The sequence below is a fragment of the Somniosus microcephalus genome, chromosome 31 (genome assembly GCF_052327205.1).
Source record: "Somniosus microcephalus isolate GS21.2 chromosome 31, FLI_Smic_1.0, whole genome shotgun sequence".
NCBI lineage: Eukaryota > Metazoa > Chordata > Chondrichthyes > Squaliformes > Somniosidae > Somniosus > Somniosus microcephalus.
In genome coordinates this window covers 7,461,542-7,488,753 of record NC_141017.1, presented here as the reverse complement: position 1 = coordinate 7,488,753, position 27,212 = coordinate 7,461,542, and the positions used below count along the sequence as shown (strand labels likewise).

Here is a 27,212-nt window from a genome sequence, read left to right as displayed (position 1 = left end):
CTATCTTGTCAGGGGACTTATGTAACCCCTCTTCATCGATGACGTGGCCACAATACGAGATCTGTTTCTGGAAAAACTCGCACTTGTGGCGATTAGCTCGTAGCCCATATTCCTTTAATCTGGCGAGCACCTTCTCCAAGTTAGCGAGGTGATCACCGTCATTTTCGCCCGTGACCAAGATGTCGTCCAAATAACACTGGGTCCCTGGAATCCCTTGCAGGACCTGATCCATCACCCTTTGCCAGATAGCCGGAGCCGAGGCTACTCCAAACACCAGCCGGTTGTATTGATAGAGACCTTTATGGGTGTTGATCGTAAGGTAATGTTTCGAAGCTTCTTCTACCTCCATTTGCAAGTGCGCCTGGGCTAGATCAATTTTGGTGAAGCGTTTACCACCAGATAGCAAGGCGAAAATATCCTCAATTCGTGGAAGCGGATATTGCACCGTGTGAAGGACTGGGTTCACTGTCACCTTAAAATCCCCACAGATGCGGACCTTCTTTGGTTCCCCAGGCGTATTACTCAACGACCTCTTCATTACAGGAATGATGGGTGTAGCCCACTCGCTCCAGTCCACTTTGGACAGTACTCCTGAACGTTCCAACCCTTCCAGCTCTGCTTCAACCACTGGTCTGATCGCATAAGGCACTGGTCTGGCCTTCAGAAACTTTGGGCTTGCATTATCCTCTATTTTAATTGTTGCTGTTATTCCTTTTAGTGTTCCTAGTCCCTCCTGGAACACTTCTTTTGTGTCAGTTAGCATTTTTGACAGTCGTCCAGGTGTGACGTCGTCATCCTTTTTGGCCTCCACCTTCAGTGCCTGTATGGAATGCCAATCTAAATGTATCTTCCGGATCCATTCACGTCCTATCAGTGGTGGTCCTCCATTTGGCAATACATATATATCCATTTTAGGTATTTCCTGAACTTTATATGTCACTTTCACCCTTATTTTTCCTTTGGGGTAGACTTTTTGCCCCGTATACGTCTTCAAGACAATCTCTGTAGCTTTCAAGGGTATGTGTGAAAATAGCCGCTTGTAGTCTCTTTGATTTATGACTGTTAGAGCTGACCCTGTGACCAATTCCATTTCCACTTGGACTCCGTCTATCTTGAGTGTAACCCAGATAGTCTGGTGATCCTCCATTTCTGTTACATTATGTAGTTTCAGACAACCCAGCTCCTTGCTTCCGGAGTCTGTGTCACTTTTCTGTGCGTCTGAACCACTGTCCATCACCTGGTGTACCTTTTTGTACTTCTCCTGTGGAGATTTCTTACTGTTGGTTTTCTTCCCAGACCTGCAGACTCTTGCTATGTGTCCTGCTTTCCCACACTGTCTGCACACTTGGTCCTTGAACCAACAATCTTTCTGGTCATGTGTTGTTCTGCCGCAGCGATAGCACTTCCCTGTTCCATAGGTCATTTCGTTGGTGCCATATTCTTGCGGTCTCCATTGTATCTCTGCAGCGCCCCTTGCGGCTGCTTCGTGTGATACTGCCATACTGAAAGCTTTGTCCAGCGTAAGGTCCTTTTCTGATAGAAGCCGTTTCTGGGTTCCTTCACTTTGTAGCCCACACACAAACTTGTCCCTTAACGTGTCTGCTAGTCCTGCTCCAAACTGACAGTATTTCGATAGCTTGCGCAGTTCCGTTAGGTACTCAGCGTTGCTTTCGTCTTTGTGTTGGTTCCTTTTATGGAACTTAAATTGTTCTGCTATCAGCAGCGGTGTGGGGTTTAAGTGGTCCTGTAGGATTTCTACTATGCTTTCAAAATTCTTGTTTACCAGCTTCTCTGGGGTTATTAGATTTTGCAGTAACCCATAAGTTTTTGCACCCATGGAATTTAACAGAACCAGTGCTTTATTAGCATCTGGCACTTCATTCGCCCTGCAGTACACCTCAATACGTTCCACATATGTCGCCCAATCTTCGACTTCATTGTCGAACGTAGAGATACTGCCACTCTTCGGCATCCTTGGTTGTGCGTTAACTATCCCCAATGGCGCCTCCCGCGCTTCCCCTTCTTCTCCGCTGGCACAAAATGGCGTCTCCCGCACTTTCCTTCCTTCCCGCGCTCACCCGTCTTCTCCGCTGCGGCTTCGCAAAATGGCGTCTCCCGCGCTCTTCCTTCTTCTCCGCGGCTCAATGGTGCCTCCCGCGCTCTCCCTGCTTCTCCGCGGCTCAATGGCGTCTCCCACGCTCTCCCTGCTTCTCCGCGGCTCAATGGCGTCTCCCCTTGCTTCGCCCCGCGGACCCTGATCAGCCCGTGATCCCTGGCTGTGCTCTGCGCGTTCTTCTCTTGATATTTGTCGACGCCGCTCAGTCTAGAACCCGGCTGTTTCTTACCCTCTCTCTCTCCGGTTTGTAGTATTTTCCCTCGACGCCACTCGGTGATCAACCCCCGGCTGCGCCCTGCTCTCTTCACCCTCTTTCTTACCCCATCAACGCTGCCCGGCTCTCTCTCTCTGCTGTCGGTCGGCTCCAGCCGCCGCTGCTCAGGAAGGGTCTGCTCTGGACCTGTCGTCGGTCTCTTACTGCTCGTTGTGGCTGGGGAACCAAACCCGGCTCTCCACAGCCTCCCCAGCGAAGTTGGATCTCTGCCTGACTGCTGGGCGGTTGCTCGCGGTCGACGCCCGTGTTCCTGGACTCGACTATTTTTTTATTTTTATGTTGCAGGTAGATTCGCATCAACACTCGTCGCCACTGTTAGATCCGTGGTTCAGTGGATAAATAATTACACGGATGCTGTACATAAACAAATAACAGGTCTTTACTGGAGGAGGGTAATCTCTAGACTGGGGTACAGAGGCATGCGCACAGCTTATATACCGGTGTGGTCACTGCCGGTACTACAGTATACAGGAGCTGTAAAAAGTAGTTCTGACTTAAAGCACATACACCACACCCTCCTCACAGGCCTCTGATTCCGCACACGCCCCCCCCAGGCCTCCGGTCACCTTCCCAGCCTCCACCCCCACCAATGACCTTCAGACCACCCCCGATGTACTCTGCCTCGCGCCCCCCCCCCCCCCGCCGTGCTCTACCGACTCTCCAGTGTTTTCCGCCTCCCCCCATGCTCCTCCGGTCCCCTGAAGCTTGAGTCCGGCCCCCCGAGCACCCACCCGAGCAACTCCCCTGGGCCACCCCAATTATCCTCCGCCCCCCAACCGATCATCCCCAGCCCTCCCCCCGCCGACCATCTCTGGCCCCACCCCCGGACACACCCCCCAGCCCCCACTCAATCCCTCCCTCCTCTCTGCGGCCTAGTGCTTCAGGCCTAACTGCTTGCAGTCAGCCAGCCTCTCCATCTGGCTGCGGCTGGGAAATAGAGGCTTCAAATGCAAATCCAGCCCTGCCGTTAAATTCAGCAGGGACTGTGGGAAATCCATTCTCCCGGGATTCCCGACCGCTTCCGAGCCCCCAGCCCCCACTGCAAACCCGGCAAAGGATTAAAATTCAGCCCATAATCACAATAGGAAGTGATTTCTGTCCTGATTCAATCTCACTTCAGATAATTTTTCTCGTACCCAATTCAAAATCCATTTCCCCAGTGAGCACTTACTCGCTCTGGACTGAAACATGACCTGCTGCACAAATTATTCTAGTGTTGCAGGCCTCAGGGTGAACAACGAACCCCTTATATCATTAAGATGGACATTAGGACCAGTAAGAATCTCACTGTCCCTTCCTGATCACTCCGACTGCTGAGAAATAACAAACTAACAGACCACCAGACTCAGAAATACAAATCACGTTTATTAAGAATTAAGGTTACCAGAAACAAGATTAAAGCAAGCAGCAGATTTCACAGATTATAATACCTAAATACTGGAACACAATCTTGCAGTTGCAGACCCATCGATCCAATGAGGTGGCCTAGAAACCATGTGAGCAAGGGAGCTGGGGGTAGATTGGGAGGTGGGATGGGGAGGTGGGGGTAGATTGGGAGGTGGGATGGGAAGGTGGGGGGGAGTGGGAGGAGGGATGGAGTGGGAGGTGGGATGGGGAGGTGGGATGGGGAGGTGGGATGGGGAGGTGGGATGGGGAGGTGGGATAGGGAGGTGGGGAGTGGGGGAGGAGGGATGGAGGGTGAGGTGGGATGGGGAGGTGGAGTGGAGGGTGAGGTGGGAGGAGGGATGGAGTGGGAGGTGGGATGGGGAGGTGAGATGGGATAGGGAGGTGGGGGGTGGGGGAGGTGAGATTGGGACTGAGTTGGCATCTCGACTGGGATCAGATTTGAGTGAAACTAAGGCCATCTGCTTTTCTATCTACACTGAGTGCTGCAGAGAGCAGGAACTGTTGATAATCCACGACATCCCTCACAGGAGGAGGAGGCAGTGCCCGGTTTCCAAGTGGCACTGTGAGTTTGAGATTCCCGGAGCAGCTTTGCTCCAATGGGCCTGAGCTGGAGGGATGTGAGGAAGCAGAACCCGCTGGTGTACAAACACTGCACTGGCACTTTTCAACATTCCGCAAAACTAGATCTGGTTCACCACAGTACAGGACAATAGGGACATTCCACCACGTGGGCCTTCGCATTGCTGGACTAAGATAAAGGGGTAAAACTGAGTGTCCAGTGGGCTTTGGGACAGTTCCAATCAGGAGAGGAGGGAGGGAGAGCCCTGGCCACACACCCACCATACCGACACCGGCTCAGGGCAGCTTACCCATTGTACATGTACTGAACATTTAAAAATAGATTCACTTTCCACTTAGCACTGACTGTAACCTTAAGCAAAATAGCATTATGGTGATTTCTCACAGATGAAATTACGAAGACCATCACATGATTGATCATTCCACGTTCCAGTAACATACATTTCGGCACAGTCTTCATTATTATGATTGTTGGGTTCCCCCTTGTTCCAAAACCTAAATAACAAAACATGAAGAGAATAAAATTAATTACAGAATTTCCACTTGAAACTGATGCTCAATGATTAAGCAGGCCGTGATATCCCAGTGAGAATAATGTGGAGCTGATTAACTCCAGTGTAGCAATGTACCCAGGAATCATTCAACATGTGTTCAAGAGAAACCTGTTAGACTGTGGGAAAGGGCAGATCCAGGGTAGTAATCGAGAGAGAGGGAGGGGGCGATGGAGAGGGAGGGGGGCGATGGAGAGGGAGGGGGGCGATGGAGAGGGAGGGGGGCGATGGAGAGGGAGGGGGGCGATGGAGAGGGAGGGGGCGATGGAGAGGGAGGGGGGCGATGGAGAGGGAGGGGGGCGATGGAGAGGGAGGGGGCGATGGAGAGGGAGGGGGGCGATGGAGAGGGAGGGGGGCGATGGAGAGGGAGGGGGCGATGGAGAGGGAGGGGGGCGATGGAGAGGGAGGGGGGCGATGGAGAGGGAGGGGGGCGATGGAGAGGGAGGGGGGCGATGGAGAGGGAGGGGGCGATGGAGAGGGAGGGGGGCGATGGAGAGGGAGGGGGGCGATGGAGAGGGAGGGGGCGATGGAGAGGGAGGGGGTGATGGAGAGGGAGGGGGCGATGGAGAGTGAGGGGTGATGGAAAGGGAGGGGGCGATGGAGAGGGAGGGGGGCGATGGAGAGGGAGGGGGCGATGGAGAGGGAGGGGGCGATGGAGAGGGAGGGGGCGATGGAGAGTGAGGGGGGTGATGGAGAGGGAGGGGGCGATGGAGAGGGAGGGGGCGATGGAGAGGGAGGGGGCGATGGAGAGTGAGGGGTGATGGAGAGGGAGGGGGCAATGGAGAGGGAGGGGGCGATGGAGAGGGAGGGGGCGATGGAGAGGGAGGGGGCGATGGAGAGTGAGGGGGCGATGGAGAGGGAGGGGGCGATGGAGAGGGAGGGGGCGATGAGGAGGGAGGGGGGTGATGGAGCGGGAAGGGGTGATGGAGAGGGAGGGGGTGATGGAGAGGAAGGGGGGTGATGGAGAGGAAGGGGGGTGATGGAGAGGGAGGGGGCGATGGAGAGGGAGGGGGCGTTGGAGAGGGAGGGGGCGATGGAGAGGGAGGGGGCGATGGAGAGGGAGGGGGGCGATGGAGAGGGAGGGGGCGTTGGAGAGGGAGGGGGCGATGGAGAGGGAGGGGGCGATGGAGAGGGAGGGGGCGATGGAGAGTGAGGGGTGATGGAGAGGGAGGGGGCGATGGAGAGGGAGGGGGCGATGGAGAGGGAGGGGGCGATGGAGAGGGAGGGGGCGATGGAGAGTGAGGGGGCGATGGAGAGGGAGGGGGCGATGGAGAGGGAGGGGGCGATGAGGAGGGAGGGGGGTGATGGAGCGGGAAGGGGTGATGGAGAGGGAGGGGGCGATGGAGAGGAAGGGGGGTGATGGAGAGGAAGGGGGGTGATGGAGAGGGAGGGGGCGATGGAGAGGGAGGGGGCGTTGGAGAGGGAGGGGGCGATGGAGAGGGAGGGGGCGATGGAGAGGGAGGGGGGCGATGGAGAGGGAGGGGGCGTTGGAGAGGGAGGGGGCGATGGAGAGGGAGGGGGCGATGGAGAGGGAGGGGGTGATGGAGAGGGAGGGGGCGATGGAGAGTGAGGGGGCGATGGAGAGGGAGGGGGGCGATGGAGAGGGAGGGGGGCGATGGAGAGGGAGGGGGGCGATGGAGAGGGAGGGGGGCGATGGAGAGGGAGGGGGCGATGGAGAGGGAGGGGGCGATGGACGGGGGGGCGATGGAGAGGGAGGGGGCGATGGAGAGGGAGGGGGGCGATGGAGAGGGAGGGGGGCGATGGAGAGGGAGGGGGGCGATGGAGAGGGAGGGGGCGATGGAGAGGGAGGGGGCGTTGGAGAGGGAGGGGGCGATGGAGAGGGGGGGGTGTTGGCCCAGTGATGGAAAAGCACCCAGAATGGGTAGAATTGCAGCAACGTCCACTGGGAAACTGCCAGAAAGTCGGAGTTCAATGTCAAGGAACATTGAAGAGTCCGGCACCAACTTGGCACAGGGCTTAGCACAGGTCATGGAGCCCACCTTTCCAGTATAGACTGGGTGGCTGCCTCCATCAACGTGCCTGTGGAGCAACTAACCAGTAAGTAGTTAATGATCCTATAAATTGCACTGGTCAGGGGTCCTTAATGCCATTGAATTCCTATTCAGCTGTGTGATATTAAGAGAGTGTGTAGGCTGGAGCATGACGCTCCCTATAGACAGCACAATGATTGACGTCATGATCTGCAAGCTCTGCATGCTTCCAGCGGATGTTAGGTACGGGTATGCAAATCCCTTTTCCAACATGGCTTCCAGCGCACTTCGCGTCAGAAGTCCGTGCCCGCAAGCAACGAACATAGAAACATAGAAGATAGGAGCAGGAGTAGGCCATTCGGCCCCTTGAGCCTGTTCCGCCATTTAATGAGATCATGGCTGAACATCCAAATTCAGTACCCTGTCCCTGCTTTCTCCCCATATCCCTTGATCCCTTTAGCCTTAAGAAATATATCTAACTCCTTTTTGAATATATTTAATGAATTGGCCTCAACTGCCTTTTGTGGTAGAGAATTCCACAGGTTCACCACTCTCTGGGTGAAGAAATTCCTCCTCATCTCTGTCCTAAATGGCTTACCCCTTATCCTTAGACTGTGACCCCTGGTTCTGGACTCCCCCGCCATTGGGAACATCCTTCCTGCATCTAGTCTGTCTAGTCCTGTTAGAATTTTATAAGTTTCAAAGAGATCCCCTCTCATTCATCTAAACTCCAGCAAATATAAGCCCAATCGACCCAATCTCTCCTCATAAGTCATTCCTGCCATCCCAGGTATCAATCTGGTGAATCTTCGCTGCACTCCCTCCATGGCAAGAACATCCTTCCTCAGATAAGGCGACAAAAACTGCACACAATACTCAAGGTGTGGTCTCACCAAGGCCCTGTTCAACTGGAGCAAGATATGCTTGCTCCTGTACTCAAATCCTCTCGCTATGAAGGCCAACATACCATTTGCCTTCTTAACCGTCTGCTGCACTTGCATGCTTACCTTCAGCGACTGGTGCACAAGGACACCCAGGTCTCGTTGCACTTCCCCTTCTCCCAATCTATTGCCGTTCAGATAATAATCTGCCTTCCTGCTTTTGCCACCAAAGTGAATAACCTCGCACTTATCCACATTATACTGCATCTGCCATGCATCTGCCCAATCACCCAACCTGTCCAAATCATACTGAAGTTTCTCGGCATCCTCCTCACAGCACACACGCTCACCCAGCTTTGTGACATCTGCAAACTTGGCGATATTACATCTAGTTCCCTTGTCTAGATCATTAATATATATTGTGAATAGCTGGGGTCCAAGGACCGATCCCTGTGGTACCCCACTAGTCACTGCCTGCCACTCGGAAAAAGACTCCTTTATTGCAACTCTTTGCTTCCTGTCTGCCAACCAGTTCTCTAATCAAGTCAGTACCTTGTCCCCAATCCCATGTGCTTTAACTTTATCTCTTATGTGGGACCTTATCGAAAGCCTTCTGATAGTCCAAATACACCACATCCACTGGTGCTCCCTTATCTATTCTACCACTTACATCCTCAAAAAATCCAGTAGATTCGTCATGCACGATTTACCTTTTGTAAGTCCATGTTGACTTTGTCCAATCCAGTCACTGTTTTCCAAGTGCTCTGCCATTACATCTTTTACAATGGACTCTAGCATTTTCCCCACTACCGATGTCAGGCTTACATTCCTGTTTTTTCTCTACCACCTTTTTTGACTAGTGGGGTAACATTAGCTACCCTCCAAAGCATGGGAACTGTTCCAGAGTCTATAGAATTTTAGATGATGACCATAGAAATATAGAAACATGGAAAATAGGAGCAGGAGTAGGCCATTCGTCCCTTCGAGCCTGCTCCGCCATTCAATGAGATCATGGCTGATCATCCAAATTCAGTACCCTGTCCCTGCCTTCTCCACATATCCCTTGATCCCTTTAGCCTTAAGAAACATATCCAACTCTTTCTTGAATATATTTAATGAACTGGCCTCCACCGCCCTCTGTGGCAGAGAATTCCACAGGTTCACCACTCTCTGGGTGAAGAAATTCCTCCTCATTTCAGTCCTAAATGGCTTACCCCTTATCCTTAGACTGCATCTACTATTTCCAGGGTCACTTACTTAAGTACCCTAGGATGTAGATTATCAGGCCCTGGGGAATTATCGGCCTTCAATCCCATCAATTTCCCTCACACCATTTCCCTACAAATACTGATTTCATTCAATTCCTCCCTCTCATTAAACCCTATGTTCCCCGACATCTCCGGGAGGTTATTTGTGTCCTCCTTTGTGAAGACAGACCCAATGTATGTATTTAGTTGGTCAGCCATTTCTTTGTTCAGCATTATAACTTCCCCTGATTCTGACTGCAAGGGACCTACGCTTGACTTCATCAATCTTTTTCTCTTCACATATCTATAGAAGCTTTTACAGTCAGTTTTTATGTTCCCTACAAGCTTACACTCATACGCCATTTTGGAACTTTAAGGGGCCTCGTAGAGCCCAGAAAACGAACATTCCCGAGCCCCTTTGCCTCTAAATTGCTTCTCCTGTTCAGCTAAATATCTGAAGTTGAAACTTTAAAACAAATCCAGCTTTCTGTTTAATGTTCAGCATCACAGATATTGTACAGAATGTGCAACTGAAAAGGGAACTCACTTTACAGAGGAAGTATAATTCGTCCCATCCACCCAGCGCCAGTCACCTTCAGAGATCGAATCACTGAGGCCAATCCAGTGATATTGTCTTTTTATCCATCTTCCTATAAACGTCTGTCATGTAAATAAAAGTGTCACTACAGTATATGAAGCAACATAGATTGTCAGTAATACTGGAGACAAACCCTCTACTTGGCAATCTTCTGTCTGAGGCCTTAACCCATTTATATTAAACCAGCTAACCTCCCAACTGAAATAGGGGACAGAGGAATGGGAGATGAATGCAGTTTCAGCTTGGTTCAGTTGCTAGCACCTCTGATTGAATCAGAAGGTCAAGGGTTCAAGCCTCATGCCAGGACTTGAGTGCATAATCTAAGGTAACACTTCAGTACAGTACGGAGAAGGTGCTGCCTTTTGGATGAGACAATATTGTGGTGTTTTTTTTACTGGACTCGTAACCCGGAGAATTTGGGATCAAATCCCTCCATGCCAGTTTGAGAATTTGAATTCAATTTTTAAAAATCTGCAAATAATAAGCTGGTATCAGTAAAAGTGACAGTGAAGCTGTCGGATAGTTGTTTAAACCCATAATTGTTGCTAATATTTCATATGAGGCATAAATAAGGAGATCAGAGAAGCCTGTTGCAAAAGCAGAGTGGTTATAATAGGAGACTGTAGCGGTACCACCGAGTGTCCCTTACTTATTATACATAATTCCCTTTAACTTACCTGTTTGGGGTGTTGCCCCTTTAAGAAGTTCAGAGTTTGCATGTACGGGACGTCGTCCCTTTAAGAGCGCGACCTAACGCAATGACGTCACGTCGCGCATCACGTGACTCACCCAGGCGCGAGCCGGCCCAGCTCGGCCTCCCGCTCCCACGGCAATTTCCGGCCCGGCTCGGCCTCCCGCTCCCGCGACTTCGGCAGCAACGGCCAGCTCCAATGCTGGGTGCCGGGTAGACGTGATAACGTCATCACGCGAGTCACGTGACGCCCCAAGCGCGGGAAACACGAGCAACGCGATGATGTCACGACGCAAACACGATGACATCATCGTACAAACCTCCGGACTGCCCGGTCAGTCCTCGTGGCATCCCCACTGGGGAAAGACCTGTTCCACGACTTTCCTGCATCGGTCCTTTTGTTTGCTGTATTTCATCTAATTCAACATTAAAATCCTGTTTGTTGTTCTTCCGAGTCAAGCTCCGTTATTTGTTAGGAATACACCTATTCCTACAAGACTTTAATTTTCACCAAGACTGGGAGAAGCAGAACAGCTCAAGTCCCAATGGCAGCGAATTTTTTGAGTGTTTACTGGGACAATGTGTTCTTGAACCAACAAGAGGACAAGCCATTCTAGATTAAGTAATGAGCCAGAATCAATCTAATGGTATGGGAACACCGAGCTAACAGTGACCTTACATCATCGAGTTCGATATTTGTTGTTTTAAACAATATTCTGTTGTTCACTGCAATTGTAACGAATTCAGTCTTCTTGTTACAATCAATTTATTTGTTCTACTTTAACATAAAAAATAATCTAAAAGTTGAGTCTAATTTCTTCAGTGTATAATGCGATTTACAAGCGAAGTTTTGTGAGTAGATTTGAATGTAGGCAAGTGCTCATCCTTGTACATTTCTCTCTTCTAAAACATAGAAAAAGAGCTTCTTTTTTACACATTGTTTTCTCTTTATCCAACTGAAAATGGGTTAGCTTTATATCATTTGGGCCTAGGTCAATGCACCATCCTTCAGTCGGTTCTTACGCACACAAGTTTACCTTTCTCTACAGCATACATACATCAACAGCCTTTCACTTGCCCTTGTTGTTGTGACTGGAATAGTTATAATCTAAACCTTCTATTATGGCACCACTAAAAACATCCCAAGGCCTTACTTCAATCTTGAACACTGGCTGTTGCTCAGGTGATGTGTGATTCTTTCTCGCTCTCTCTCTCGACAAGGCTAGGGTATCTCTTTCCCTCATAGACCAACAATATTCGGTTTGAGAAGGAGAAGGTTGAGTCAGGAACCAGGCTTTTAAATTTAGGTAAGGCTGAATTTAAAGGGAGAAGGCAGAAATTGACCACAGTGTAACTGTAAATGGGTAAAAATACAGATGAACAGTAGGAAGTGTTCAAAAAGTATTTTTTTTAAATTTATTCATTCACGGGATGTGGGCGTCCCCGGCGAGGCCAGCTTTTATTGCCCATCCTTTAAAGAACTACATGAGCTCCCCACACTTGTTGATGGAGGGGAGGGTGGAGGACGCAGGGGAGCGGGGTTTATGAAGACGGTTTGTAGTAGAGGAAAGAAGCCAGCGGTTATAGCTGTATTCCAGGATGGTCCTGGAATAGTCAGCAGATTTGGCAGAGGAAAGCAGGACAGCTTCATGTGGTCCAGCCAGATTTGGCAATGAATGGCAAAACCACGTTCATTAAAGTTTGCGTCCATGGACGCAAGGGAGCAGAGGCAGTATCAGGGGAAACAAACTGGTGGGTGACAGAGAGAGAGAGAGTAAAGGTTTTAATGGGAACCAGGGCATCAAAGGTGGAGGTGATGGTATGGTGTAGGCATGTGCTCATCCTTGTACATTTCTCTCGTCTAAAACTTAGCATAAAACCTTCTTTTTTATACAATAGCTGCAGAAATGTCAGTGAAAACACTGCACTACTAGGACAGTGAGTCACACACTGCACTACTGGGACAGTGAGTCACACACTGCACTACTGGGACTGTGAGTCACACACTGCATTACTGGGACAGTGAGTCACACACTGCACTACTAGGACAGTGAGTCACACACTGCATTACTGGGACAGTGAGTCACACACTGCACTACTGGGACAGTGAGTCACACACTGCACTACTGGGACAGTGAGTCACACACTGCACTATTGGGACAGTGAGTCACACACTGCACTACTGGGACAGTGAGTCACACACTGCACTACTGGGACAGTGAGTCACACACTGCATTACTGGGACAGTGAGTCACACACTGCACTATTGGGACAGTGAGTCACACGCTGCACTACTGGGACAGTGAGTCACACACTGCATTACTGGGACAGTGAGTCACACACTGCACTACTAGGACAGTGAGTCACACACTGCACTACTGGGACAGTGAGTCACACACTGCACTACTAGGACAGTGAGTCACACACTGCATTACTGGGACAGTGAGTCACACACTGCACTACTGGGACAGTGAGTCACACACTGCACTACTGGGACAGTGAGTCACACACTGCACTATTGGGACAGTGAGTCACACACTGCACTACTGGGACAGTGAGTCACACACTGCACTACTGGGACAGTGAGTCACACACTGCATTACTGGGACAGTGAGTCACACACTGCACTATTGGGACAGTGAGTCACACGCTGCACTACTGGGACAGTGAGTCACACACTGCATTACTGGGACAGTGAGTCACACACTGCATTACTGGGGCAGTGAGTCACACACTGCACTATGGGACAGTGAGTCACACACTGCACTACTGGGACAGTGAGTCACACACTGCATTACTGGGACAGTGAGTCACACACTGCATTACTGGGACAGTGAGTCACACACTGCACTATTGGGACAGTGAGTCACACACTGCACTACTGGGACAGTGAGTCACACACTGCATTACTGGGACAGTGAGTCACACACTGCATTACTGGGACAGTGAGTCACACACTGCATTACTGGGACAGTGAGTCACACACTGCACTACTGGGACAGTGAGTCACACACTGCACTACTGGGACAGTGAGTCACACACTGCATTACTGGGACAGTGAGTCACACACTGCATTACTGGGGCAGTGAGTCACACACTGCATTACTGGGACAGTGAGTCACACACTGCATTACTGGGACAGTGAGTCACACACTGCATTACTGGGACAGTGAGTCACACACTGCATTACTGGGACAGTGAGTCAGACACTGCACTACTGGGACAGTGAGTCACACACTGCACTACTGGGACAGTGAGTCACATACTGCACTACTGGGGCAGTGAGTCACATGTTGCACTACTGAGACAGTGAGTCACAAACTGCACTACTGAGACAGTGAGTCACACACTGCATTACTGGGACAGTGAGTCACACACTGCACTACTGGGACAGTGAGTCACACACTGCACTACTGGGACAGTGAGTCACAAACTGCACTATTGGGACAGTGAGTCACACACTGCACTACTGGGACAGTGAGTCACACACTGCACTACTGGGACAGTGAGTCACACACTGCACTACTGGGACAGTGAGTCACACACTGCACTACTGGGACAGTGAGTCACACACTGCATTACTGGGACAGTGAGTCACACACTGCACTACTGGGACAGTGAGTCACACACTGCACTACTGGGACAGTGAGTCACACACTGCACTACTGGGACAGTGAGTCACACACTGCATTACTGGGACAGTGAGTCACACACTGCATTACTGGGACAGTGAGTCAGACACTGCACTACTGGGACAGTGAGTCACACACTGCACTACTGGGACAGTGAGTCACATACTGCACTACTGGGGCAGTGAGTCACATGTTGCACTACTGAGACAGTGAGTCACAAACTGCACTACTGAGACAGTGAGTCACAAACTGCACTATTGGGACAGTGAGTCACACACTGCACTACTGGGACAGTGAGTCACACACTGCACTACTGGGACAGTGAGTCACACACTGCACTACTGGGACAGTGAGTCACACACTGCACTACTGGGACAGTGAGTCACACACTGCATTACTGGGACAGTGAGTCACACACTGCACTACTGGGACAGTGAGTCACACACTGCACTACTGGGACAGTGAGTCACACGCTGCACTACTGGGACAGTGAGTCACACACTGCATTACTGGGACAGTGAGTCACACACTGCACTACTGGGACAGTGAGTCACACACTGCACTACTAGGACAGTGAGTCACACACTGCATTACTGGGACAGTGAGTCACACACTGCATTACTGGGACAGTGAGTCACACACTGCATTACTGGGACAGTGAGTCACACGCTGCACTACTGGGACAGTGAGTCACACACTGCATTACTGGGACAGTGAGTCACACACTGCATTACTGGGACAGTGAGTCACACACTGCACTACTGGGACAGTGAGTCACACACTGCATTACTGGGACAGTGAGTCACACACTGCACTACTGGGACAGTGAGTCACACGCTGCACTACTGGGACAGTGAGTCACACACTGCACTACTGGGACAGTGAGTCACACACTGCATTACTGGGACAGTGAGTCTCACACTGCATTACTGGGACAGTGAGTCACACACTGCACTACTGGGACAGTGAGTCACACACTGCATTACTGGGACAGTGAGTCACACACTGCATTACTGGGACAGTGAGTCACACACTGCACTACTGGGACAGTGAGTCACACACTGCACTACTGGGACAGTGAGTCACACACTGCATTACTGGGACAGTGAGTCACACGCTGCACTACTGGGACAGTGAGTCACACACTGCACTACTGGGACAGTGAGTCACACACTGCACTACTAGGACAGTGAGTCACACGCTGCACTACTGGGACAGTGAGTCACACACTGCACTACTGGGACAGTGAGTCACACACTGCACTACTGGGACAGTGAGTCACAAACTGCACTACTGAGACAGTGAGTCACAAACTGCACTATTGGGACAGTGAGTCACACACTGCACTACTGGGACAGTGAGTCACACACTGCACTACTGGGACAGTGAGTCACACACTGCACTACTAGGACAGTGAGTCACACACTGCATTACTGGGACAGTGAGTCACACACTGCACTACTGGGACAGTGAGTCACACACTGCACTACTGGGACAGTGAGTCACACACTGCACTACTGGGACAGTGAGTCACACACTGCATTACTGGGACAGTGAGTCACACACTGCATTACTGGGACAGTGAGTCACACACTGCATTACTGGGACAGTGAGTCAGACACTGCACTACTGGGACAGTGAGTCACACACTGCACTACTGGGACAGTGAGTCACATACTGCACTACTGGGGCAGTGAGTCACATGTTGCACTACTGAGACAGTGAGTCACAAACTGCACTACTGAGACAGTGAGTCACAAACTGCACTATTGGGACAGTGAGTCACACACTGCACTACTGGGACAGTGAGTCACACACTGCACTACTGGGACAGTGAGTCACACACTGCACTACTGGGACAGTGAGTCACACACTGCACTACTGGGACAGTGAGTCACACACTGCATTACTGGGACAGTGAGTCACACACTGCACTACTGGGACAGTGAGTCACACACTGCACTACTGAGACAGTGAGTCACAAACTGCACTACTGGGACAGTGAGTCACACACTGCACTACTGGGACAGTGAGTCACACACTGCACTACTGGGACAGTGAGTCACACACTGCATTACTGGGACAGTGAGTCACACACTGCACTACTGGGACAGTGAGTCACACACTGCACTACTGGGACAGTGAGTCACACACTGCATTACTGGGACAGTGAGTCACACACTGCACTACTGGGACAGTGAGTCACACACTGCACTACTGGGACAGTGAGTCACACGCTGCACTACTGGGACAGTGAGTCACACACTGCATTACTGGGACAGTGAGTCACACACTGCACTACTGGGACAGTGAGTCACACACTGCACTACTAGGACAGTGAGTCACACACTGCATTACTGGGACAGTGAGTCACACACTGCATTACTGGGACAGTGAGTCACACACTGCATTACTGGGACAGTGAGTCACACGCTGCACTACTGGGACAGTGAGTCACACACTGCATTACTGGGACAGTGAGTCACACACTGCATTACTGGGACAGTGAGTCACACACTGCACTACTGGGACAGTGAGTCACACACTGCATTACTGGGACAGTGAGTCACACACTGCACTACTGGGACAGTGAGTCACACGCTGCACTACTGGGACAGTGAGTCACACACTGCACTACTGGGACAGTGAGTCACACACTGCATTACTGGGACAGTGAGTCTCACACTGCATTACTGGGACAGTGAGTCACACACTGCACTACTGGGACAGTGAGTCACACACTGCATTACTGGGACAGTGAGTCACACACTGCATTACTGGGACAGTGAGTCACACACTGCACTACTGGGACAGTGAGTCACACACTGCACTACTGGGACAGTGAGTCACACACTGCATTACTGGGACAGTGAGTCACACGCTGCACTACTGGGACAGTGAGTCACACACTGCACTACTGGGACAGTGAGTCACACACTGCACTACTAGGACAGTGAGTCACACGCTGCACTACTGGGACAGTGAGTCACACACTGCACTACTGGGACAGTGAGTCACACACTGCACTACTGGGACAGTGAGTCACAAACTGCACTACTGAGACAGTGAGTCACAAACTGCACTATTGGGACAGTGAGTCACACACTGCACTACTGGGACAGTGAGTCACACACTGCACTACTGGGACAGTGAGTCACACACTGCACTACTAGGACAGTGAGTCACACACTGCATTACTGGGACAGTGAGTCACACACTGCACTACTGGGACAGTGAGTCACACACTGCACTACTGGGACAGTGAGTCACACACTGCACTACTGGGACAGTGAGTCACACACTGCATTACTGGGACAGTGAGTCACACACTGCATTACTGGGACAGTGAGTCACACACTGCATTACTGGGACAGTGAGTCAGACACTGCACTACTGGGACAGTGAGTCACACACTGCACTACTGGGACAGTGAGTCACATACTGCACTACTGGGGCAGTGAGTCACATGTTGCACTACTGAGACAGTGAGTCACAAACTGCACTACTGAGACAGTGAGTCACAAACTGCACTATTGGGACAGTGAGTCACACACTGCACTACTGGGACAGTGAGTCACACACTGCACTACTGGGACAGTGAGTCACACACTGCACTACTGGGACAGTGAGTCACACACTGCACTACTGGGACAGTGAGTCACACACTGCATTACTGGGACAGTGAGTCACACACTGCACTACTGGGACAGTGAGTCACACACTGCACTACTGGGACAGTGAGTCACACACTGCACTACTGGGACAGTGAGTCACACACTGCATTACTGGGACAGTGAGTCACACACTGCATTACTGGGACAGTGAGTCAGACACTGCACTACTGGGACAGTGAGTCACACACTGCACTACTGGGACAGTGAGTCACATACTGCACTACTGGGGCAGTGAGTCACATGTTGCACTACTGAGACAGTGAGTCACAAACTGCACTACTGAGACAGTGAGTCACAAACTGCACTATTGGGACAGTGAGTCACACACTGCACTACTGGGACAGTGAGTCACACACTGCACTACTGGGACAGTGAGTCACACACTGCACTACTGGGACAGTGAGTCACACACTGCACTACTGGGACAGTGAGTCACACACTGCATTACTGGGACAGTGAGTCACACACTGCACTACTGGGACAGTGAGTCACACACTGCACTACTGGGACAGTGAGTCACACGCTGCACTACTGGGACAGTGAGTCACACACTGCATTACTGGGACAGTGAGTCACACACTGCACTACTGGGACAGTGAGTCACACACTGCACTACTAGGACAGTGAGTCACACACTGCATTACTGGGACAGTGAGTCACACACTGCATTACTGGGACAGTGAGTCACACACTGCATTACTGGGACAGTGAGTCACACGCTGCACTACTGGGACAGTGAGTCACACACTGCATTACTGGGACAGTGAGTCACACACTGCATTACTGGGACAGTGAGTCACACACTGCACTACTGGGACAGTGAGTCACACACTGCATTACTGGGACAGTGAGTCACACACTGCACTACTGGAACAGTGAGTCACACGCTGCACTACTGGGACAGTGAGTCACACACTGCACTACTGGGACAGTGAGTCACACACTGCATTACTGGGACAGTGAGTCTCACACTGCATTACTGGGACAGTGAGTCACACACTGCACTACTGGGACAGTGAGTCACACACTGCATTACTGGGACAGTGAGTCACACACTGCATTACTGGGACAGTGAGTCACACACTGCACTACTGGGACAGTGAGTCACACACTGCACTACTGGGACAGTGAGTCACACACTGCATTACTGGGACAGTGAGTCACACGCTGCACTACTGGGACAGTGAGTCACACACTGCACTACTGGGACAGTGAGTCACACACTGCACTACTGGGACAGTGAGTCACACACTGCATTACTGGGACAGTGAGTCACACACTGCATTACTGGGACAGTGAGTCACAAACTGCATTACTGGGACAGTGAGTCACACACTGCACTACTGGGACAGTGAGTCACACACTGCATTACTGGGACAGTGAGTCACACACTGCATTACTGGGACAGTGAGTCACACACTGCATTACTGGGACAGTGAGTCACACACTGCACTACTGGGACAGTGAGTCACACACTGCATTACTAGGACAGTGAGTCACACACTGCACTACTGGGACAGTGAGTCACACACTGCACTACTGGGACAGTGAGTCACACACTGCACTACTGGGACAGTGAGTCACACACTGCATTACTGGGACAGTGAGTCACACACTGCATTACTGGGACAGTGAGTCACACACTGCATTACTGGGACAGTGAGTCACACACTGCACTACTGGGACAGTGAGTCACACACTGCACTACTGGGACAGTGAGTCACACGCTGTACTACTGGGACAGTGAGTCACACACTGCATTACTGGGACAGTGAGTCACACACTGCATTACTGGGACAGTGAGTCACACACTGCATTACTGGGACAGTGAGTCACACACTGCACTACTAGGACAGTGAGTCACACACTGCACTACTGGGACAGTGAGTCACACACTGCACTACTGGGACAGTGAGTCACACGCTGCACTACTGGGACAGTGAGTCACACACTGCACTACTGGGACAGTGAGTCTTACACTGCATTACTGGGACAGTGAGTCACACACTGCACTACTGGGACAGTGAGTCTTACACTGCATTACTGGGACAGTGAGTCAAATGCTGCACTACTGGGACAGTGAGTCACACACTGCATTACTGGGACAGTGAGTCACACACTGCACTACTGGGACAGTGAGTCACACACTGCACTACTGGGACAGTGAGTCACACGCTGTACTACTGGGACAGTGAGTCACACACTGCATTACTGGGACAGTGAGTCACACACTGCATTACTGGGACAGTGAGTCACACACTGCATTACTGGGACAGTGAGTCACACACTGCACTACTAGGACAGTGAGTCACACACTGCACTACTGGGACAGTGAGTCACACACTGCACTACTGGGACAGTGAGTCACACGCTGCACTACTGGGACAGTGAGTCACACACTGCACTACTGGGACAGTGAGTCTTACACTGCATTACTGGGACAGTGAGTCACACACTGCACTACTGGGACAGTGAGTCACACACTGCACTACTGGGACAGTGAGTCACACACTGCACTACTGGGACAGTGAGTCACATGCTGCACTACTGGGACAGTGAGTCACACACTGCACTACTAGGACAGTGAGTCACACACTGCACTACTGGGACAGTGAGTCACACACTGCACTACTGGGACAGTGAGTCACACGCTGCACTACTGGGACAGTGAGTCACACACTGCACTACTGGGACAGTGAGTCTTACACTGCATTACTGGGACAGTGAGTCACACACTGCACTACTGGGACAGTGAGTCACACACTGCACTACTGGGACAGTGAGTCACACGCTGCATTACTGGGACAGTGAGTCACACACTGCATTACTGGGACAGTGAGTCACACACTGCATTACTGGGACAGTGAGTCACACACTGCACTACTGGGACAGTGAGTCACACACTGCACTACTGGGACAGTGAGTCACACGCTGCACTACTGGGACAGTGAGTCACACGCTGCACTACTGGGACAGTGAGTCACACACTGCACTACTGGGACAGTGAGTCACACGCTGCACTACTGGGACAGTGAGTCACACACTGCACTACTGGGACAGTGAGTCACACACTGCACTACTGGGACAGTGAGTCACACACTGCATTACTGGGACAGTGAGTCACACACTGCACTACTGGGACAGTGAGTCACACTCTGCACTACTGGGACAGTGAGTCACACACTGCACTACTGGGACAGTGATTCACACACTGCACTACTGGGACAGTGAGTCACACTCTGCACTACTGGGACAGTGAGTCACACACTGCACTACTGGGACAGTGAGTCACACACTGCACTACTGGGACAGTGAGTCACACACTGCACTACTGGGACAGTGAGTCACACACTGCACTACTGGGACAGTGAGTCACACACTGCACTACTGGGACAGTGAGTCACACGCTGCACTACTGGGACAGTGAGTCACACACTGCACTACTGGGACTGTGAGTCACACACTGCACTACTGGGACAGTGAGTCACACACTGCACTACTGGGACAGTGAGTCAGACACTGCACTACTGGGACTGTGAGTCACACACTGCACTACTGGGACAGTGAGTCACACACTGCACTATGGGACAGTGAGTCACACACTGCACCACTGGGACAGTGAGTCACACGCTGCACTACTGGGACAGTGAGTCACACACTGCACTACTGGGACTGTGAGTCACACACTGCACTACTGGGACAGTGAGTCACACACTGCACTACTGGGACAGTGAGTCACACACTGCACTACTGGGACAGTGAGTCACACACTGCACTACTGGGACAGTGAGTCACACACTGCACTACTGGGACAGTGAGTCACACACTGCACTACTGGGACAGTGAGTCACACACTGCACTACTGGGACAGTGAGTCACACGCGGCACTACTGGGACAGTGAGTCACACGCTGCATTACTGGGACAGTGAGTCAGACACTGCACTACTGGGACAGTGAGTCACACACTGCACTACTGGGACAGTGAGTCACACACTGCACTACTGGGACAGTGAGTCACACGCTGCACTACTGGGACAGTGAGTCACACGCTGCACTACTGGGACAGTGAGTCACACGCTGCATTACTGGGACAGTGAGTCACACACTGCACTACTGGGACAGTGATTCACACACTGCACTACTGGGACAGTGAGTCACACACTGCATTACTGGGACAGTGAGTCACACACTGCACTACTGGGACAGTGAGTCACACGCTGCATTACTGGGACAGTGAGTCACACACTGCACTATGGGACAGTGAGTCACACACTGCACTACTGGGACAGTGAGTCACACGCTGCGCTACTGGGACAGTGATTCACACACTGCACTACTGGGACAGTGATTCACACACTGCACTACTGGGACAGTGAGTCACACACTGCACTACTGGGACAGTGAGTCACACACTGCGCTACTGGGACAGTGATTCACACACTGCACTACTGGGACAGTGATTCACACACTGCACTACTGGGACAGTGAGTCACATGCTGCATTACTGGGACAGTGAGTCACACACTGCACTCCTGGGAAAGTGAGTCACACTGCACTACTGGGACAGTGATTCACACACTGCACTACTGGGACTGTGAGTCACACACTGCATTACTGGGACAGTGAGTCACATGCTGCACTACTGGGACAGTGAGTCACACACTGCACTACTGGGACAGTGAGTCACACACTGCACTACTGGGACAGTGAGTCACACACTGCACTACTGGGACAGTGAGTCACACTCTGCACCACTGGGACAGTGAGTCACACTCTGCACTACTGGGACAGTGAGTCACACTCTGCACCACTGGGACAGTGAGTCACACACTGCACTACTGGGACAGTGAGTCACACTCTGCACCACTGGGACAGTGAGTCACACTCTGCACCACTGGGACAGTGAGTCACACACTGCACTACTGGGACAGTGAGTCACACAGTGCACTACTGGGACAGTGAGTCACACACTGCACTACTGGGACAGTGAGTCACACACTGCATTACTGGGACAGTGAGTCACACACTGCATTACTGGGACAGTGAGTCACACACTGCACTCCTGGGAAAGTGAGTCACACACTGCACTACTGGGACAGTGAGTCACACAGTGCACTACTGGGACAGTGAGTCACACACTGCACTACTGGGACAGTGAGTCACACAGTGCACTACTGGGACAGTGAGTCACACGCTGCGCTACTGGGACAGTGAGTCACACACTGCACTACTGGGACAGTGAGTCACACGCTGCACTACTGGGACAGTGAGTCACACAGTGCACTACTGGGACAGTGAGTCACACACTGCACTACTGGGACAGTGAGTCACACACTGCACTACTGGGACAGTGAGTCACACACTGCATTACTGGGACAGTGAGTCACACACTGCACTACTGGGACAGTGAAGGAACACCAGCTCTCAACGTTTACACCTTGGGTTCCTGGTATCTGTAATGTATGTACCTTTAAGGGGAGAACTACTTTTTACAGCTCCTGTATACTGTAGTACCGGCAGTTACCACACCTGTATATAAACCCTGAGTAGTGATTTGTACAGTCAGTTGCAGTTTGAACCTTCATTCAGTAAACACCTGTTGATCGTTCCCTGCAGTCTTTTGTCTGATTATTGAAGGACACAACATTAAGATACCTGGATCTAACATTGGCGACGACGCAGATTCGAACCTACCTGCAACTCTGCATCACCTCCCAGGGATTCACTCCTGGAGAACAGTGGAAGGAGGTCGAGTCCAGAAGCACGGGCGTCGACCACGGGCAACCGCCCAGTCATCCAGCGGAGATTTGTGCATCGCAGGGGAGGCTGTCGAGAGCCAGGCTTGGCTTTCCAGTCATGGTGGTCCAGCGAAATGGGCTGGCAACAGGTACTGCGCAGACGCTTCCCGGACAGCGGCGGCTAGAGACGACCGAGCGGCGTCAATGGGGGAGAGAGGCGAGAGAGAGCAGAGCGCAGCCGGTGTTCAAGGGCCGAGCAGCGTCAACGGGGGAGAGAGGCGCGCAGGAAAACGCGAGGCACTGCCATTGCCACGAGGACCGCAGAGAGCGGCATTGGCAGCAGCGCAGGAGCAGTGCACGAAACCCACAGGGCATCGCCATTTGCCACGAGGACCGCCGAGAGCGGCGTTGGCAGCAGCACGGGAGACGCCATTTTAAGCCGCAGCGGGGAAGAAAGGAAAGCGCAGGAGACGCCATTTTAAGCCGCAGCGGGGAAGAAAAGAAAGCGCGGGAGATGCCATTTTAAGCCAGTCTAACCACACCCAAAAATGCCGAAGAGTGGCAGTATCACAGCGTTCGACAATGAAGTCGAAGATTGGACGACATATGTCGAACACATAGAAGTATACTGCAAGGTGAATGAAGTGCCAGATGACAAGAAAGCGCTGGTATTGTTGAATTCAATGGGTGCAAAAACGTATGGCTTACTACGAAACCTAGTAACCCCAGAGAAGCCAGTAGAAAAGGATTTTGAAAACATAGTGTCAATCCTACAGGACCACTTAAACCCCACACCACTGCTGATAGCAGAAAGATTTAAGTTTCACAAAAGGAACCAGCATAAAGATGAAAGTAATGCTGAGTATTTAACGGAACTGCGCAAGCTATCGAAACACTGCCAGTTTGGAACGGGACTAGCAGATACTTTAAGGCACAAGTTTGTGTGTGGGCTTCAAAGTGAAGGAACCCAGAAACGGCTTCTATCAGAAAAGGATCTTACGCTGGACAAGACTTTCAGCATTGCAGTATCACACGAAGCAGCCGCACGGGGCGCTGTAGAGATACAATGGAGACCGCAAGAATATGGCACAATTGAAATATCATACGGAACAGTGAAGTGCTATCACTGCGGCAGAACAACACACGACCATAATGATTGCTGGTTCAAGGACAAAGTGTGCAGACAGTGTGGAAAAGTAGGACACATAGCAAGAGTCTGCAGGTCGGGAAAGAAAACCAGCAGCAAGAAATCTCCACAGGAGAAGTACAAGAAGGTACATAAGGTGACGGAGAGTAGTTCAGACGAACAGAAGAGTGATACAGACTCCGGAAGCAAGGAGCTGGGTTGTCTGAAACTACATAATGTGATCAAAATGGAGGATCACCAAACTATCTGGGTCACGCTCAAGATAACAGGAGTCGAAGTGAAAATGGAATTGGACACAGGATCAGCCCTAACAGTCATAAACCGAAGGGACTACAAGCGACTATTCTCACATATACCCTTGAGAGATACAAAGATTGTCTTGAAGATGTACACGGGGCAAAAAGTCTACCCCAAAGGAAAAATAAGGGTGAACGTTATATATAACGGCAAGGAAACACCAAAAATGGACCTGTATGTATTGCCAGATGGAGGACCACCACTACTAGGACGTGAATGGATCCGGAAGATACAGCTAGATTGGCATTCCATACAAGCACTGACTGTAGATGCCAAAAAGGATGACGACGTCACACCTGGATGACTGTCAAAAATGCTAACTGACGCACAAGAAGTGTTCCAGCAGGGACTCGGAACACTAAAAGGCATAACAGCGATGATCAAAATAGAGGAAAATGCAAGCCCAAAGTTTTTTAAGGCCAGACCGGTACCTTATGCGATCCGCCCAGCCGTCGAAGCAGAGCTGGAAGGTTTGGAACGTTCAGGAGTACTGTCCAAAGTGGACTGGAGTGAGTGGGCTACACCCATCGTTCCTGTAATGAAGAGGTCATTGAGTAATACGCCTGGGGAACCAAAGAAGGTTCGCATCTGTAGTAACCTGGGAGGTTATGAGTAACCACCAGGTGGTGCTGTGGCAATTGCTCTCCTGAGTTAAGTCTGATCTGTACTGGTTGTACTCTTTGTTTTTGCTGCCTCATGGCAGAAGCTTTTATGTGCAAGTGTTGATTAAACCATGTTAAGGAGTTAACCTGTGTCTGTCTCCATCTATGGCCACCTCAAGATACCACATATGGTGACGAGTATAAAGGACGGAAGAGTTTTGGAGTATTCGGAAGAGGTGCTTGGGTTGGTTAGCAAACTAGTCGGAAAAGCACGAGGCTAGGCCGCGGGAGTCGAAACAGAGTTTGATTTTTTGGCTGAAGTGACCGGACTCCAAGGATGGCAGGAACGGTAGGCTCCGTGGCACCTTTTGACGGCAAGTCGCAGTCTTGGGAGGAGTATATTGAAATACTGAGCCATTTCTTTATGGCAAACGAGGTGGACAGTGCTGAAAAGAAAAGGGCCATTTTACTGAGTTGTGTGGGAGCGCAAACCTATACACGGATGAGGAATCTGCTGAGCCCGGAGCGGCCAGGAGAAAAATCTTTTGACGAGTTAGTGAGTCTACTAAAGAATCATTTCAATCCGAAACCTAGTGAAATAGTACAGAGATGGAAATTCAATTTGAGGATTAGGAGGCCGGAAGAAAGCGTTACTGAGTATGTGGAGGAGCTTCGGAAGCTTGCACAGGACTGTAATTTTGGAAATACGCTCACAGTCATGTTAAGGGACAGACTAGTATGCGGAGTTAACGACGACAGTATACAGCAAAGGTTGCTGTCAGAAGAAGGATTAACGTTTGAGACGGCACTTAAAAAAGCACAAGCCATGGAGACGGCTAACAAGGACATTAAGGACTTAAACAGTATGAGCAATGAGAAATGGAGTAAACCAGTGGGAGGAGCTGTTTTCAAGATGGAAGCTGGCGCGAAAAGTCCACCAGTCGGGGTTGGGGATTGCTACCGATGTGGCGGGACGAGCCATTATGCAAAGGACTGCAGGTTTGCAAAGACAAAGTGCCACAATTGTGGAAAAATAGGGCACTTAAAGAAAGTCTGTAAAAGGGCAGTGAGTGAGAGAAGCAGTGCTAAAGGGGCAAAGCATGCAAAAGGGGGGAGGGAGAAGTACACAAAGCGGGCAAATTACATACAAGAGGAGGAAGAGTCTAGTGAGTCTAGTGAGGAGGTTTTCACTGTATACAGTATAGACACTTCAAGGCCCAACGTACCCCCTCTCACTCAGTATTTGATAGTGACCGGAAGTCAAGTAAAGTTTGAGATTGACACCGGATGTAGTGTAACCATAATGTCGCAGACTGAGTACGCCAAGCTATGGGGGGAAGCAAAAGTACCAGAGCTAGGTACATGCCCCATTAGTCTCAAAACCTACACAGGACAGAAGGTGGGCATTTTGGGGACGGCCGAAGTACAAGTGGAACACAAAGGAGTCACCAAAGAGCTTACGGTGGTAGTGGTAGCAGGGTCAGGGCCAAACCTGTTAGGGCGAGGGTGGATCAGTGAGTTGAGTGTGGACTGGCAGGCAATGAATAAAATGGAGGACAGTACAGAGGCACTGCAAGAAGTGCTGATGAAGCATGAGTTAGTGTTCAAGGATGAACTGGGCACCTTAAGGGGAGCCACAGCCAAGATTCATGTAGCCAGTGATGCCACGCCTCGTTTCTTTAAACCAAGGTCGGTACCTTTTGCAATGAAAACCAAGGTTGAGGCAGAACTAGATCGCGTGCTAAAGGACAAAGTAATAGAACCAGTGAAATTTTCAGACTGGGCG

The 27,212-nt window shown here is 51.0% G+C and overlaps 1 protein-coding gene across 1 annotated transcript in view; it reads right to left on the bottom strand.

Moving 5' to 3' along the window:
* Positions 1 to 4,027: 4,027 nt before the first annotated feature.
* Positions 4,028 to 27,212, bottom strand: part of LOC147097552 (uncharacterized) — a 111,102-nt gene continuing 87,917 nt past the window's right edge. The window contains exons 7-8 of the mRNA XM_085971402.1: positions 9,594 to 9,706; positions 4,028 to 4,871 (exon numbers count right to left, since the gene is read on the bottom strand). Of these exons, the coding sequence (XP_085827528.1) occupies positions 4,745 to 4,871; positions 9,594 to 9,706 (240 nt within the window). The 3' untranslated portion in view covers positions 4,028 to 4,744. The remainder of the gene's footprint in view (positions 4,872 to 9,593; positions 9,707 to 27,212) is intronic.